The sequence below is a fragment of the Ursus arctos genome, unplaced genomic scaffold, assembly GCF_023065955.2.
Source record: "Ursus arctos isolate Adak ecotype North America unplaced genomic scaffold, UrsArc2.0 scaffold_14, whole genome shotgun sequence".
Taxonomy (NCBI): Eukaryota; Metazoa; Chordata; class Mammalia; order Carnivora; family Ursidae; genus Ursus; species Ursus arctos.
Genome location: NW_026622808.1, coordinates 23,367,740 through 23,385,705, shown reverse-complemented (window position 1 = coordinate 23,385,705; position 17,966 = coordinate 23,367,740). Strand labels below are relative to the sequence as shown.

General features: G+C 40.2%; 1 protein-coding gene across 1 annotated transcript; it reads left to right on the top strand.

Annotated features, from left to right (window-relative positions):
- Positions 1-15,518: 15,518 nt before the first annotated feature.
- LOC113249343 (olfactory receptor-like protein OLF4) lies at positions 15,519-16,298 on the top strand (the record flags this gene model as incomplete). Its single annotated transcript, XM_026490838.2, has 1 exon — positions 15,519-16,298. A coding segment is annotated over one exon (780 nt), but the record flags the coding sequence as incomplete, so codon positions are not given.
- Positions 16,299-17,966: the final 1,668 nt, after the last annotated feature.

Below are 17,966 nucleotides of genomic sequence, written 5' to 3'. Positions count from 1 at the left end.
CATCACGGAAATGAAGAGAGTATAGTACAAGCTTCCATCTGTGTATAATTTTAGACTATTACACAATATTTAACTGCCCTGTTAGCTAATTGCTAAAAATGTCAGCTTCCTGGGTCTCTTTCCTCATTTCTGAAGGCAGTGTGGAATACTGAACATAATTTCACATGAATGCTGTAAGAAAAGAAGGAAATATGTGGAAATTGATTTTTTTACTCCAAAGAAAATATTCAAGTGTAGTAGTTGTATCTTGTGTGTATTTGTACACATTTTTCTTTCAAATAAGCACACTTCCCACATGCATACACACAGATGATCTATGATTTCATCTTTTATGCTGAAAGGAAACGAGGGAGAGTTGGAGGGGATAGCACTGAAGAGAATGAATGGTTGAATCAACGTGAAATAAAAGGATGCAGAAATATAGACACAAAAGTGTAAATTACAATGGATGACCTTAATTGTGACCATGAGTTCCTTTCCTAGGTCACTACCTCAAAGACCTCAGAGTCAGACCACACTCATATTTATGTCTCGAGGAATTCACTGAACCAGCTGATTGCGGAGAATATCTCCAAATTGATTTAATTTTTTTCTGTTAATGTGGGTTCTTTTCTTTTTAATTTTCATTTATTTATTTGAGAGAGAAAGCATGAGCAGGAGGGAGGGGCAGAGGAATAGGGAAAAGCAGACTCCCTGTTGGTAGCCCCATGCGGGGCTCGATTCCAGGACACCCAGAGATCATGAACTCAACTGAAGACAGCTTAAACTACTGAGCCACTAAGGCATTCTTAACATGGGTTTTTTAAATGCAAATTGCTCTTATCCAAGAGAAGCTGATGAATGAATTGGAAGACTTAAACTCAGTCCCCTCAAATAATTTTATGACTATGTCCATATGAGATTCCTCCTGCAGCTGTAAAATATCCCCACACTAGTTGCTTAAACACATATGTGCTCTTACAGTTCTGGAGTCAGAATCTTGGAAGGAGTCTCATTGCGCTAATAGCAAGATGTCTGCAGGGTTGAGTTCCTTCTAGAAGCTCAAGGGAGAATCTGTTTTCTTTCCAATTCCAGTCTCTCTTGCTGGTCGCCTGCATTCCTGGGCTCCTGGCTCTTCCTCCACCTTCAGACCCAGCAGTGCATCATTTTCAAAGTCTCTCTGACACCAACCCTTTTGTCTCCCTCAATGTTGGAGGACCACTGTGATTACATTCCTCCCACCTGGACAATCACAGCTAATCTTTTTATCTTAATGGTAGCAGATTAGCAACCCTATTAATCTGTGGTTTTATTCCTTCTTTGCTATAACAACACATTGAAGGTCCTGGGGATTAAGAGGTGAGCGTTTCTGGGAGGGCCTTATTCTGCTCTCTACAACTTCTTTTTCAGAAGTGCATTATTTTGTGTCGCTCATCAAAGCAATAAAGGTGGAATTTACACAGCCTCATAAATGAATGAATACACTGGTGAGGGAAACAAAGGCAAGAGAAATGTAGCTTAAAGGAAATCTCCTTAAAGCTTGCAGCCGACAGACAGATGGATGCCCAAAACAGGCAGAGCATGACATTCCTCAAGGAACTCGTGGCTGCCTTAATGCCTAATGTTTGTTTTATTAAAGATCAACATCAACTTACCTAACAGCAGCAAGCCCCTCAAGGTCCTGATAGCCTTGCTTCTAAATTCCTGAGAGACTTATGCTATCCCTAACCCCCACTAACTACAAGGTATATAATCAGTCACTCCTCACAATCCCAGTGCAGCCCTTCTGCCCACAGGTCCTGTCCCTGTGCTATAATAAAATCTCCTTTCTGCACTGTAAAACTTTCAAGAATTCTCTCTTGACTGTTGGGCTTGATGATCCCCCATCATATACTATTCTTTCAAAATTACATGTATTTGGTGCAGAAGACTTAAAACTAAGTAAGGGGCAAGTAGGCTAGGTAGGGACAGACAAGTAGGGGGCTACGTGAGTAGGCTCACACAGGGGACTACATGACCAGGCTCACAGAAATCCCAGATGTGGAGAAATATTATAGACGAGATATTACCCAGAAAGAAGGGAACATAAGGAAACCATCGTGTTTGTTCTAAATATAAATGAGTTCTCAACATTTGCTGCAACATGGACTGCACTGGAGGAGATAATGCTAAGTGAAATAAGTCAAGCAGAGAAAAACAATTATCATATGATATGTCTCATCTATGGAACATAGAACTAGGAAGATCGGTGGGAGAAGAAAGGGATAAAGAAGGGGGGGTAATCAGAAGGGGGAATGAAGCATGAGAGAGTATGGACTCTGAGAAACAAACTGAGGGCCTCAGAGGGGAGGGGGGTGGGGGAATGGGATAGACTGGTGATGGGTAGTAAGGAGGGCACATATTGCATGGAACACTGGGTGTTATACACAACTAATGAATCATCGAGCCTTACATCGGAAACCGGAGATGTACTGTAGGGTGACTAACATAATATAATAAAAAAGCATTAAAAAATAAATAAATATAAATGAAATATTTACATGATAGTTATAAATCCACCTTGTTTGTCCTAAATGCTATAGATGAGATATTTACCAGGTTCCCTGGTCACTTTTCTATAAAAGACCCACCAGAAAAGCCCTTAGTGGCAACCCATTCAGAACCCTTCTCACTCTAGAGAGTTTTTTCCCCCTTTCCTTTGTGTTCTCACCTTCACTTAAATAAACTTTCCTCACTTCACCCTTCTGTTTCTGCGAGATTCATTCTTCGACTCCGTGAGACAAGAACCCTGCAACCCTACAACAAAACCCCGTATACCTTCCTCTTACACAGGAACATAGACCAGGACCTGCACATCAACATCCCCCGGGAGCTTGCCAGAAATGAAGACTGTCTGGGCCACCCAGGACCTGTGATCAGATCCTGCATTTGTAGTGGGATCTGTGTGCACGCACAGGCACGTTAATGTTGGAGAGATGGGGGTCTAGATGGATTTCTCAGCATTTACGGTTGACATTTGCGCCAGGATACTAATATTGTGGGGATGTTTTCCTTTGTTTTATAGGTGTTCAGCAGCTTCCCTTCAGACATTGCCAAACGTTCCCCAGGGCAAATTCATTTCTGGTTGAGAACCACTGCCCCAGAGATTGAGAACTAGAGGCTCCTGACAGAACGGCACTCAAGACCCACAACATATTTGGATATTCAATGTGGACAGATCACTAGGCAGAGCCAAGCACTATTTCTACAATGTAGATTGGAGTTCATAAATGTACATCCTCAGGGATAAGATGTTTATAAATATTAAATCAAAAATCCCTATAATATGATAAGCTCACATATAGTACTTAAAAAATCTAAATACATCTATTATAATAAACATTTTTTTATAACAAGGGACTAAAGGGCAGCTTTTAACTTGTATAAAGTAAGAAATTCCTAACTGTAATGGCAAATGTGTCTTGAAGCCAATGTGTGTAGTGGTCAAGGTTTATTATCAGAAGAACCCACTTCTCTGCCTTATTGAAAAGAATAGACCCTGTCTGGAGACAGCAGGGCTGTGTCCCCACCACATGTCAGTGTTTTGACGATAAAGAGCCCTAACCCAGGTGTGTTTCTCGGTCTATTTTAGACTTGGAGAAAATTATAACTTGAAGCTTAGATAAAGTGTTAGGAAATTTATACATTAGGAAAGGGGCAAGGTCAAGGAAATGGAGTAAAACAAACAGAAGAACTGGATTCACTTGATCTCTAACCTAGTCTTTTGGGGACTAAGATTCATTAGGGAATCATCCTTACAGTCCAGAGGACTTCTCCACTTGGGATTTATGTGCTTAGAGTCTGGAGTCACAAGGGGCACATGTGCTAATGAGCAGACACAGGAAGCTGTAAATACCTCCTCGTCCCCAGTCCATCAGTCTGTGCAACCTTGGATGGGAAGAGCCATGCTTCTTGTCTGTTTGTTCCGAGTCCTAATTCTGGCTGGAGGCCAATGCTTCACTCCATCCTGCTGTCTTGGCTGAGGACAGAGCTTTAGTCTGTATCATCTGCTGTCCAGGAAGGAATTCAGACTTCCACAAGGACACCTTCCTGTCACACACCCAGCCAGGTGAGTCCAACACCCCAGTGGAGCATGGATGACAGGGTCAGAGAGAATGGAAGCCAAGAATATTGACCCGTCACCATGTGAGAGCCAATTCAACTTAGCCCAGAGCAAGTGTTCTCTCTGTTGGTTTGCTTGATTAAGTATTTAATGAATTTAATCAGTGCTAATGTCAATTTCACAGAGGGACTGCTACTCACACTTCTGAAGTCTTTCATATTATTTATCATTAAATTGCTATTATTGCAATGCTAGAAAAACTATGTTGAGATTGTTAAACTCAATGTGTGGCTCTAATCGGGTGTGATTTTGTCCCCTGGGGGGGGTCACTGATCACACTCTGGAGCCAGCTTCTTTTGCCACAGTGGAGAGGGGTGCCTGGAGGTAATGTCTAAATACCCCACAATGCACAGCACACCCCCCAACCCCAGGCAAGCTCTTACCAGAATGTCCCCGGTGCAGAGACAGAGAAGCCCTGGGGTGAAGAACATCAGTATTTGGAACACAGCTGCCTTCAGCTTCTGCCTTCACCCTTGTAACACTTACTTCCTGTAGCAAATTCATAGTAACCCTTTGGCCACCAGTTTACAAGTTTCCACCACAAACAATGTAACAGCTCTGTAAGGTTTTCCCCAGGCTGCTGGTGAAAGAGACATTTCTTGTTTTCTTTTTTTAAAAAATATTTTATTTTCATTTATTTGAGAGAAAGAGAGAATGAGTGGTGGGGAGGGGTAGAGGGAGAAGGAGAAGCAGACTCCCCACTGGGCAGGGAACCCCACGTGGGACTGGATCCCAGGACCCTGAGATCCTGACTTAAGCTGAAGGTAGATGCTGAACCAACTGAGCTACCCAGACAGCCCTCTTGTTGTTTTCTTAAACTATCCCTCAGTTTCAGCACACATCATATATTTTATGACCATTCTTATTGGCCTTTATTATTATATGCCCATATATTATACCCCTTCTACTGCTTTTTTTTTTTTTCTCCAGTTATCAGCATTTCAAATGAGTTCTTCAGATCATTGCATCTCAGTTGACTTTTGGAACATAATTTGACCCCCAAAAATTAAATTTTATTTAAATATACCTGTCTTCTTCCTTCTGAGTTTTTTGCTTTATTTAAGTGATGTTGCCCACCTGTAAATTTTATATGTAGTTTTCTTTTTTTTAAGATTTTATGTATTTATTTGACAGAGATAGAGACAGCCAGCGAGAGAGGGAACACAGGCAGGGGGAGTGGGAGAGGAAGAAGCAGGCTCCTAGTGGAGGAGCCTGATGTGGGACTCGATTCCATAACGCCGGGAACACGCCCTGAGCCGCCGAAGGCAGACGCTTAACCGCTGTGCCACCCAGGCGCCCCTATATGTAGGTTTCTTGATGTTCTACTATATTGTATGGTCACACCTACCCTGATGTCATAATACCTCCAAATTTTGTAAAATGTCTGAGGGAGGGAACCGATTTCATATTCTTCCAGAAGGATATCCCATTTGCCACAATTTATTGAGCAATTCAACCTTTTCCAATAAATGGAAATACAACCTTGCCCTGTGATAAACATCCTTATACATTGAGACCTAATTCCTAACTCATTTAACAAATAAAAACTGAATATCTGCCATGGGCCAGAACATTCTAGGAACATTATATGTTATATTCTTTCATGTCTAGGTCTTCCCCAATTTAATTATTAATCCAGGTTGATATCACTAAACATTGCTATTTTATATCCTATTTCAATTAGTTTTGATTTCTCATACAATTTCACTTATGACAGTTATTTAGAAACTACTCATTTTAACCTGGTTTTGTGATCCCACCATTCTTTTGATTCTGTAACTTTTCATAGTCTTACACCTTTATGTATGAAACATATTCACATAATTTTGTGGAAAAACAAAAATGAACACAGAAGGTGAATTCCCTGCTCTCTTGGGTGTTGCATTGCCTCAGTGTAGACAGAGGACAATGAAATAATACATGCGTGTAATCACATAGCATCATCCTATGAAGCAAGTTATTCAGTATAAAGAGAGAATTGTCATGCTATGGGCAGGATTTATAGAGCATGGTCTGGGGAGGCCTTTGCACATGGATGAAATTAAGAATAAGGATTAGAGGTGCCCTTTAGGTTCCTCAAAGGGAGCTCTTTACCCAAAGCCCAAGAGTAACAATGTGAAGATGTCACATAAGACAAGGGAGAAAGGGGCTAACCTCATCCCCTATCCAGACCACATAGAAAGGAATCAGTCAAATAATGATGACGGCGGTACAGGGAAAAATAAGTCTTCTATGCTTGATATAAAAATGCCCAACTTTTGTTGTATTGTGCATACTTCCTTTTGTGAAGTGTTGGTATATCCCTTTAATCAAGTGTCTAGGATACATAAAAGAAATATATATATGTTAATATCGACACGTATTTACATTTTTATTGAAAAAATTTTGTGTAAATACACAAGATATCCCTGTCTTTTAAATAAGTTTATTCTGTTCTCTTATCATTTTTGTTGGGCATAATGGAATGTAATCAGGGGTGGGAAGCTGCCAGAACAAGAGAGATGATCCTTCCACACAGTCTCTCAGGGACCAGCTGAGTTTATTAGAGCATTCTTCTCCCTCATTCATTTATCCCCCCTCCCTCTCACTCTCTGTCTCTCTGTTTATTGACTAGACTTTTTTATGTTTGTGTAAATCACAGTAGAACATTGCCATTCCAGTATGGACCCCAAATTTCCTTTGTTCATTTTTTTCCTTCTTTCTTTTTTTTAATTAAGTTTATTTTTTAAATTATAATAATATTTTTATTATATTACGTTAGTCACCATACAGTACATCTCTGGTTTTTTATGTAAAGTTCGATGATTCATTAGTTGCGTATAACACCCAGTGCACCATGCAGTATGTGCCCTCCTTACTACCCATCACCAGCCTATCCCATTCCCCCACCGCCCTCCCCTCTGAAGCCCTGTTTATTTCATTAGCCAACATATAGTACATTATTCATTATTGATGTAATGTTCACTGATTCATTAGTTGCATATAACACCCAGTGCTTGTCAAATCTTGTGCCCTTCTTAATACCCATCACGTGGTTACCCCATCCCTCCATGCTGCTCCTTTCTGTAACCCTCACTTAGTTTCCCACAGTCAAGAGTCTCATATGGTTTGTCTCTCTCTCTGATTTCTTCCTATTCAGTTTGCCCTCCCTTCCCCTTTTGGTACTCTGCACTATTCCTTATGTTCCACTTGTGAGTGAAACCATATGATAATTGTCTGATAAACTTATTTCACTTAGCATAATACCCTCCAGGTCCATCCATGTCGATGTAAATGAGAGATGTTCATCCTTTCTGATCGCTGAGTAATATTCCACTGTATATATGAACCACATCTTCTTTCTCCATTCATCCACTGAAGGACATCTCAGCTCCTTCCACAGTTTGGCTATTGTGGACAATGCTGCTATGAACATTGGGGTGCATATGCCCCTTCTTTTCACTACATCTGCATCTTTGGGGTAAATACCCAGTAGTACAAGTGCTGGGTTGTAATGTAGCTGTATTTTTAAATTCTTGAGGAAACTCCGTATTGTTTTCCAGAGTGGCTTAACCAGCTTGCATTCCCACCAACAGTGTCAGAGGGATCCCCTTTCTCCACATCCTCACCAACATCTGTTGTTTCCTGTCTTGTTAATTTTTGCCATTCTAACTGGTATAAGGTGGTATTTCACTGTGGTTTTGACTTGTATTTCCCTAACGGCAAGTGATGTGGAGCATGTTTTCATGTGTCTGTGGACCATTTGTATGTCTTCTTTGGAGAAGTGTCTGCTCATGCCCTCATTAGAGGAGAAATTAATGAAATAGAAGCCAGAAGAACAGTAGATCAATGAAGGTAGAAGCTGGTTCTTTGAAAGAATTAATAAGATTGATAAACCTCTGGCCAGACTTATCCAAAAGAAAAGAGAAAGGACTGAAATTAAAAAAAAAATCATGAATGAAAGGGTGGAGAGATCACAACCCACACCAAGCAAATACAGAAAATTTAAGAACATATTGTGAGCAACTATGTGCCAACAAATCAGGCAATCTGGAAGAAATGGATGCATTCCTGGAAACTAACAAACTACCAAAATGGAAACAGGAAGAGGTAGAAAATCTGAATAGATCCATAATCAGAAAGGTAACTGAAGCAGTAATCAAAAACCTCCCCCCAAAACAGAATCCAGGGGCAGAAGAAGGGGCACATGCACCCCAATTTTCATAGCAGCAATGTCCAGAATAGCCAAACTGTAGAAGGAGCCCAGATGCCCTTCAACAGATGAATGGATAAAGAAGATGTGGTCCATATATACAATGCAATATTACTCAGCCATCAGAAAGCATGATTACCCAAAATGTGCATCTACCTGGATGGAACTGGAGGGGATTATGTTAAGTGAAATAAAGCAAGCAGAGAAAGACAATTATCATATGGTTTCACTTACACGTGGAACATAAGGAATTGCAAGGAAGACCTCAGCAGAAGGAAGGAAAACCTGAAGGGGGGGAATTAGAGGGGGAGATGAACCAAGAGAGACTATGGACTCTGGGAAACAAACTGAGGATTCCGGAAAGGGAGGGGGGTGGATGGGTGGGGTAACAAGGTGATGGGTATTAAGGAGGGCACAAGATGTGATGAGCACTGAGTGTTACACAACCGATGAATCATTGAGCACTGCATCAAAAACTAATGATGTATTCTACGTTGGCTAATTAAATTTAAATAAAATAAAAAACATATAATAAAAAACTAAGTAAATAAATTAAAGTAAAATAAGGAATTCATATTTAAATGTAATGGCACAGGGCACCTGGCTGGCTCAGTCAGTGGAACAAGAACAACTTCATTTTTTTTCCATAAAGATTTTATTTTTAAGTGATCTCTACAATGACGTGGGGCTCAAACCCACAATCCTGAGTTCAAGAGTCCCCTGCTCCACCAACGGAGCCAGCCAGGCTGCCAGAGCATGCATTGCTTGAGCCTAGGGTAATGAGTTCAAGCCCTACATTGAGCATAGAGATAAATTTAAAAATAAATAAAAGGGGTACTTCAGTGGTTCAGTCATTTAAGGGTCCAACTCTTGATTTTGGATCCCGGAATGAAATCAGGGCATGGATTCAAGCACCATATCAGCTCCATGCTCAGTGGGGAGTCTTTTAAGGATTCTCTCTCCCTCTCCCTCTGCCCTTCCCCAGCACTCTCTCTCTCTCTTTCCAAAATACATATGTAATTAAGTAAGTAAGTCACATGTGTATTTTAGCAATGGGGAATTCACTTTTTCCATTCCATTCCAGCAATGGAGCAGAAGCTCCAATTTGACTTTATTCTTTCTTTTCTTAAGTTAAGATTGGATTTCAACACAAAATACCCTTACCCAAGAGTAGACAAAGGAATTAATTGAAAACCAAAATTTGCTTTACTCCAAAACAATTTTTTTTGGATAAATGTCTGTATTACATTCCTATTTCTGCTATAATAAATTACTAGAGGCTTCAAAGAAACAAATTTATGCTCTTACCGTTTTCAAGGTCAGAACCAGGGGGCTAAAATCAAGATGTTTGCGGGGCCTGGATCATTCTGGATGCTACAGGAGAGTCTCTTTTCTTTCCTATCACAGTTTCTAACGACAAGCATTCATGGCTCATTGCCCTTTCTCCATCTTCAAAGCCAGAGATGTGGCATCTTCACTTCTCTCTCTGATGCAACTATTCTGCTTCCCTCTCCCACATTCAGAGGAGCATGGTGATTATATTACTTCTGTCTGCATAATCTTGGCCAGTCTTAGTTTAAGGTCACCTCATTAGCAGCCTTAATCCATTTACTACCTAAATCTCTCTCTTCCTATAAAAATAACATATTCAAATTTTCTAGGTACTAGAATGTGGACCAGTTAAAGCGGCTCTTTTTCTGCATACTAGAAAGTCTTTTCTAAAAGTATTTAATTTGGTGTCACTCAAGGGTAATTATATAAAAGAAATAAACACAGAATTTATCTCAGCCACTAGAATGCCTGGATATACTAGTCATTCAACATTTTATGCAAACATGATGTTTTTTGTAAAGAAGACCTACAACCACCTGCACTTACTCATTAACAGGATGACAGTCCTGCTACTCAAAGAGTGGTCCATAGACCACGACCTGCAGCACCGACATCACTCAAGAGCTTGTTAGAAATGCTGAACTCCTGGGCCCACCAGCACCTGCTAAAGCAGAATCTGCATTTGAGCCAGAATCCTAGGTGATTCACATGCACTTTGAAGTTGGAGAAGTGCTGGTCTAGAGTACATTTTCTCACACTCTCAATATGACCTTTGAGGTGAGGTCATTATCTGTGTTGGGAGCTGTCCTGCTCAGTGGAGGTGTTTAGCAGCATCCCTCAGACATTGCCAGATGTGCCCAGGGGAAAAGAACCACGTCTGGTTGGGACCACTGGCACAGAGATTGAAAACTGGGAGCGTTCTGAGAGAATACAATCAGCACCCATCCTTTTCTGCAATGATAACTTTGAGAAGCTCACTGAATTCCTCAAGCCCCATTTCTCCATGGGGAATGGGGTTCACACTAGTGCTTCCTCACAGAATGGACTACTATAAAAATTGAACCAGGCGATTCCTATAAGGTGCTAAACACAGATATAGTACACAACTGAGCAAAATATATCTCTTACAATTAGCAGATATTTTATAGTGACATTTTAAGCCATAGCTCTGAACTTGTGATAGAAGTGTGAAATTCCTCATTGTTTTGGCAAAACTGTCATGAATCCAAGGAGTATAGAGTCCAGGGGTTTATATTAAAGGAACAAACTTATCATCTTTGTTGAAAAAGGGAAAAGTAACTTCCTAGAGCTATCAGGGGTTATGTCTCCACCACTAGTCAATGCTGAAGGACCTTAGGGACCTAGTCAGGATCTATTCCTCAGTCTTAAACAAGAGAAAATGTTCCCTCAGGAGTGGGATAAGGGGCTGGGAGTTTAGATCTCTGAAAGGTAGAAGAAGTCACAGAAAAAGAGTAAGAAAAGCTGACTTCATTTGGCTTAACATCCAGTCTCCTGGGTACAGAAATTCAACAGGAAAACTCTCCGTTCTGTCCACACTAGTGTCCTGCAAGGAAATCATGTGCCTACAGGTGGGAGGAACAGAGGGAAATGTGCCTAATGAGCAGACTGAACCAGCTGTAAATACTCCTCTGTTGCAGTCCCACAGCACAGGCAACCTCGGGCTGGACAAGACCTGGTCGTCTCTTGTGCAGTCCTGAGTCTGGATGGGGCACTGGAGTCTGACCCATTCCTGTTCTCTTGTCTGGGGACAGAGCTCCGTCCTTCATCATCTACCAACCAGACAGGTATTTTTTTTTTAATTTTTTTATTATGTTATGTTAGTCACCATACAGTACATCATTCATTTTTGATGTAGTGTATTTTGATTTCCATGTAAGGACCTTCCTCTCAGAGACCCTATCAAGATGAGTTTTACTGCCCAGTAGGGACTGCAGGAGAAGGTCAAGAGAATGAAAGTCAAGAGTGTTTACCTGAAGTCACCTGAGGGCCAGTCCAGCCCAATCCAGAGCTGAGGGTTTGCTGTGGCTGTTTGCTGGCTTGATTAAGAAATGTATTGATTTATTCACTTATGTATTTATGATGCTAAAAATAGAAGTGGATATTGTATTCAGAAATGCAAGGTTCAGCGTTAATAACTAAATCATAATAATGGAAACCCTAGTAAAGGGGACACAGGAAGCCTAAAAGTGGAACCTGAGACCAGGGATCTTTGCAATTAACCAGAGTAGAAAAGTCAAGTATTAGCTTTTGAGGGATACAGTGAAGTGAGGACATGTCTCTTCATATTTAAGATGGGACATATTAGACTCCATTTCCATACTGAGCAGAAAATCCAGAGGAAAGAATTCTTGTAAGTACATCTATGTAAGAGCAGTTTATGAAGCATACATATCACAGTACCTCCTCTTTCAAATATTCAAATAAAATGTTTTACGTGTATTATGTGAAAAATAGTCAGCTAACGAGCTTCCTTTACAATTAACCTCATTACCTGTGAGCCTGAACATGGGCTGGCTTAGCTAGCCACCCACTTTCTCTGTTGAAAATTATCTGTGGGAGTCCTTGCTGTTTGCATAGTGGGATCAGAGTGGTTTTATTCCTGGTTTTTTGTTTGTTTGTTTTTGTGATCTTTCAGCAAAGCATTGCTGTTTATTTCACCAATTAAGCTACTTGCCAATTTGCTTCTTTATGTCTGTGTAGACATATTTGTGTAGAATGTGTGAGAGTGTATAAATTTTGTGTGGTAAAGTCTGTAAGTTAATAATAATATATTGCCTCCACTGCTTTTTCTAGGGTTTTTTGTTTTGTTTTGTTTTGTTTTTGCTCAAAGAATTAATCTGTCACCTCAATATTCTTCACTTGTAAATACCTGCTTTCAAAATGAAAGTGAATGTCCTTCTGCATACTTATTGCTCACGAATCATCCTTTATACATAGTTCCAACTAGTATTCAAGTCTGTATTCCTTATTGTTCCTTTTGTCCTTTTATTATTGGATATCTTTCTTTTTATAATAATATTTGTATTATATTATGTTAGTCACCATACAAGACATCCCTAGTTTTTGATGTAAAGTTCCATGACTCATTACTTGCATATATCTTTCTAAAGATTTTATTTATTTATTCGACAGAGATAGAGACAGCCAGTGAGAGAGGGAACACAAGCAGGGGGAGTGGGAGAGGAAGAAGCAGGCTCATAGCGGAGGAGCCTGATGTGGGGCTCGATCCCAGAACGCCGGGATCACGCCCTTATCCGAAGGCAGACGCTTAACCGCTGTGCCACCCAGGCGCCCCAAGCATATATCTTTCTAAAATAGAAATGCCATCACTTGAACAGGATTCTTCTTTACGTTTGATGGAGAGTCACTTTTACCTTCCATAAGCAAAGCAATCTTTTCCCATATCTCTTTATGTTACATGATACTAAAATTTTAGATACTGTGTTCTCTCCACGTTAAAAGAGTTTTTTTCATATTCTTTTATTCCCAAGTCCATGGCAATCTTTTTTTTAATAATAATTTTTTTATTATTTTATGTTAGTCACCATACAGTATATGCTTAGTTTCTAATGTAGTGTTCCATGATTCATTATTTAAGTCCATGGCAATCTAATTTAGATTCGTACCATTGTCAATTTCATTTAATTATAACTCTTTTAAACCTCTTTGGTTTTGGGACTTCCTTTTATTTGGTTTCAGACAGTTGTTTTGAGCCATTCTGCTTAACCTAAGTGCATTTCCACTGTTTTTCTGTCTTTCAAAAGTCTTTGTTTTTTAAAATTATAATGTGCTATGCACACTTACACATTACACATTTTCAATTCATATGTATTGAAAGACACCTGTGTTTATCATAAGTTCTCTTTATGTTCTGACAGATGAAGAGATTTCCGAGTAAGAGGGTAGATTGCCATGGGGTGTGTAGGATCTTACAGAGTCTGGGGAGGCCTTTGCATGTTGGAAAAGAACAGAACCATTAGATTTAGATGTGCTCCTGGGACTTGTCAAGAAACTGACTAAAACACAAAGGCTGGAATGACAAATAATCACAAAAAGATGTCACATAGGAAAAGTGATAAAGGAGCTCACCTGATCCACTTTGGACCAAATAAAAACCAACTGGTCAAATAAATATTGGCTAGGCACAGAAAAAACAGGTCTACTACTATCTGATTTAAAAAAAAAATGCCTAATTTTGTGAAGTGTTGGTTTATTCTCTTTATTCATTTTTCTTTTGTGATATTCACTCTGTAAGATGTTTTACACCAGAAAGATGTCACTACCTTTGCCTTTTGGGCAATTTATTTTCACTCTTTTATTATTTTTGCAGGGTATAAATGGGATATAACCAGGACTGGATGCCACCAGCACCAAGGAAGCTTTCCTTCCTACAGTCTCTCAGAACAACTGAGCTTATTAGATCATTTTACTCTTTATGTCCATCTCATTTCTCCCTCCCTCCCTCCACCTCCTCCTCCTCCTCCTCTCTCTCTCTCTCTGGCTATTGAACACAATTATTTATGTTTCTTTACACACAGGTCAAAAAAGTGTCCATTCCAAAATGGAGCCCCCAGATCATTTGACCCTGGGAGGCTACGAATAGGAATTTCTGGGTACTATCTCTACATTCCTTATGGGAAAGGTGATATGATGTGTATGCATTCATATCCTAAACAGTTTTGGGGTGGGGGGGTGAGAAGGACATAGAATAACACACACCAGGAGGACATGGTGTGCTGTGTTGTCTGTATGTGACAGTGTGTGTGTGTGCGCGCACATGAGTGTATGTACCTAGATGAGTGAGTGCAGTCCTCAGAGCAGGGATACACAGGATCCTCTATTTCAAGGTGACCCTTATAATACACAGGCCAAACTCAATCAACAGGTGATATTAAGGAGGGATGTACAATGGACAGAATGCTATTCCAACCAGATCATAAAGTGCAAGAGGTACATAGTATGGAAGAGGAAGTCGCTGTGTCTTGAAATTTAAGCAGCTGTGAGGCCACATGGTTCTAGGAAATTCACTGACACCACCTCTCATCACTCTCTCTTGTCCATTCCCCTCAAGACACTGGCTTCCTTCTGAGCCTTGATTTTCTGACAGAAGCACTTCCTCAAGGCCTTTGCACTGGCCATTCCCTCTGCCAGGAAGACCTCCTATCTTCCACTCTCTCTTCCATGAGATCTCTGTTCAAATGTCACCTTCTTGGCCAGTCTTGACAGAACACTCAACATAACAACTCATCCACTCTCTCCTTTAAACAGCTTTTGTTTTTTTTCATAACATCTGATCCCATCTCACGATTATTCAATTTTTATATCTGCTTCTATCCTATCACCATTATTGAAAACACCCTCTACTTTATGACTAGAAATTTCTGGAAACATGGACGACACTCTAGATTTCCTCAAATCCATGAAATAATTTCTTATTAAAACTATAATATCTGACCTGTTGGGGAACATTAGATACTGTGATGGAAATCCCTAATCAGAGAGGAACTGGGAATCCTCTGAAAGGGTGCACATCCACTCACAAAGTATTGAAATTAGTTTCTTGACTGGAAAATGTTAATTCTAACATTTCCACAATGTGAACAATGTCCATTTATGTGAAAATTAATCATATTATTTCCCCTGTGCTGGTAGTCACCTCCACTAATGGACCAAGGAAACAATACAGCAATCTCAAAGTTTCTTCTTCTCGGATTTTCAGAGGAACCAGAACTGCAGCCTCTCCTATTTGGGCTTTTCCTCTTCATGTACCTGATCACTGTGCTTGGCAACCTGCTCCTCATCCTGGCCGTCAGCTCTGACTCCCACCTCCACACCCTCATGTACTTCTTCCTGGTCAACCTGTCCTTTGTAGACATCTGTTTCACCTCCACCACCGTCCCCAAGATGCTGCTGAACATCCAGACTCAGAACCAAGTCATAACCTTTGCGGGCTGCATCACACAGATGTATTTTTTCATACTCTTTTCAGGATTAGATGTATTACTCCTGACTGTGATGGCTTATGACCGCTTTGTCGCCATCTGTCAGCCCCCGCACTACATGGTCATCATGAACCCCCAGCTCTGTGGACTGCTGGTTCTGGTGTCCTGGATCATAAGTGTCCTGCATTCCTTGTTAGAAAGCTTAATGGTGTCTTGGCTGTCCTTCTGTACAAAGGTAGAAATCCCCCACTTTTTCTGTGAACTCAATCAGATGATCCAACTTGTCTGTTCTGATAACTTTCTTAATAACATTGTGATGTATTTTGCAGCTATGCTGCTGGGGGGTGCTCCCCTGGCTGGGGTCCTTTACTCTTACGCTAAGATAGTTTCCTCCATCCTTGGGATCTCATCAGCTCAAGGCAAGTATAAAGCATTTTACACCTGTGCATCTCACCTCTCCGTTGTCTCCTTATTTTATTTTACGAGCCTGGGAGTGTACCTTAGCTCTTCTGCTCCCCAGAGCTCCCACGCAAGTGCAGTAGCCTCAGTGATGTACATGGTGGTCTCACCCATGCTGAACCCCTTCATCTACAGCCTGAGGAACAAAGACATAAAGAGGGCTCTTATGAGATTCTCTGGGATGACAGTTCTAAAAGGGCCAATTGTCTGAGGCCTAAAGAAGTGCCCATGATCTCAGGACCCAATGCCTTAGAGTCAGAAGTTGTGATTTTTTTATGTATATTGTGCAATAGATTTTGCTTCTTTAATTTATTTCCTAGAATTTCTATGTTTTCAATTTCAATGTCTTGTACAATATATGTAACTCATTTTATTAAGCTTTGTGATATCTCTGATATCCAAGAGATTTTTCCCTTTGTCATTTTCCTAGGTCTTAATGTCATTCCTAACTTTGGGTGTGAACTATTTGGACATTCTCACTTTTTAAAATGACTAAATGAAGCTGTTGAGAATAATTTCTTCTCAGATAAAGTATACCATAGTGACTATTTTTTTCTTTTGTTTGACTTAACACTGCTCCTATGGGAACTCTACTCTTGGCCACCACAGCTATTTATGTAAGTTTATAACAGAGAAAAATCTGAGACCATGTGCTTCACCTCTGTGAACAGCATTCCTTTATACATCACTACTTTCACTGCTCTTCCTGGGAATGCAGACTTTGACGTACTGAAAGTTATACCTGATCCTGGGGATTTTTCTACACATTAGGATCCTATCCTGTTACACAGCTTGTGTCCACCATGACTACCATAGTCACTGGCAAAAATATATGATCATAAAATACATGTCTCCAAGTGGAGTCTGCACAGAATGACAAATATGGAAAAAATAGATTGACATAATATGTCCTTAGAGTCAAACCTGGCTTTAAGGATGATGAGGCAAAATATTAAATTATATATTTATTGCTATGCAAAATATTTCTTTCTCAGGCATTTCATCTAGTCATTAAATTATGGAATATCAGGGTCCACTCGTAAGGTGTAATCACTAAGACGAAAGACTGGTGGCATGTTTGGGGTTTTATTAAGTTATTTTCTGGTTCTGATTGAATATTTCCAGTGCTTCCTATGAATATGATTCCTTTCTGTTCTCTAAATGAAATATCTCCCACCCTTTGAAATTTTGCCATAACTACTAAAGGGGCAGAGAATTAAACATATCAATAACATTCAGTATATATGATTCGCATAACCACAGGATGACTCACCAGCGAGCTTGGATTCCTGTCCAGGATGTGGCTCAGAGTCACAAGTTGTGGGCACACATATATGTCCTTCCTACTTTTCCATTTTACCTCAAAGGGGCCCCTAAGGAGTCAACTTTTAATATAGTTACATGAAATAAACCCCAAGAACAGTGTAGTCATGAAGGCTACCTTCAATTATCAAAACATTATGTAGAATAAAAAGAATCAGATTATTACAAATGCTGTCAGTTCTGCCTAATTTGATTATTCTATCAATTAGCTATTGCTGGGTATAAAACATCTTAAAATAAAATGGTTTACTATACGGGCACCTGGGTGACTCAATTGGTTAAGCATCTGTCTTCAGCTCAGGTCATGATTTCAGGGTCCTTGGATAGAACCCCCCATCAAGCGCCCTGCCCAGTGGGGAGTCTGCTTCTCCCTCTCCTTCTGTCCACCCCCCAACATTCATACTCTCTCCCTAGCTTACTCTCTCTCTCTCAAGTAAATAAATAAAATCTGAAAAAGTGGCTTAGCATAATGTCCTTATTATGGAAGGGATTGTAGGGTAGGGAGTGGTTATGATCTCTGGAGGGCTCCACATGAGTCTGAAGTCAGGTGGGAAAC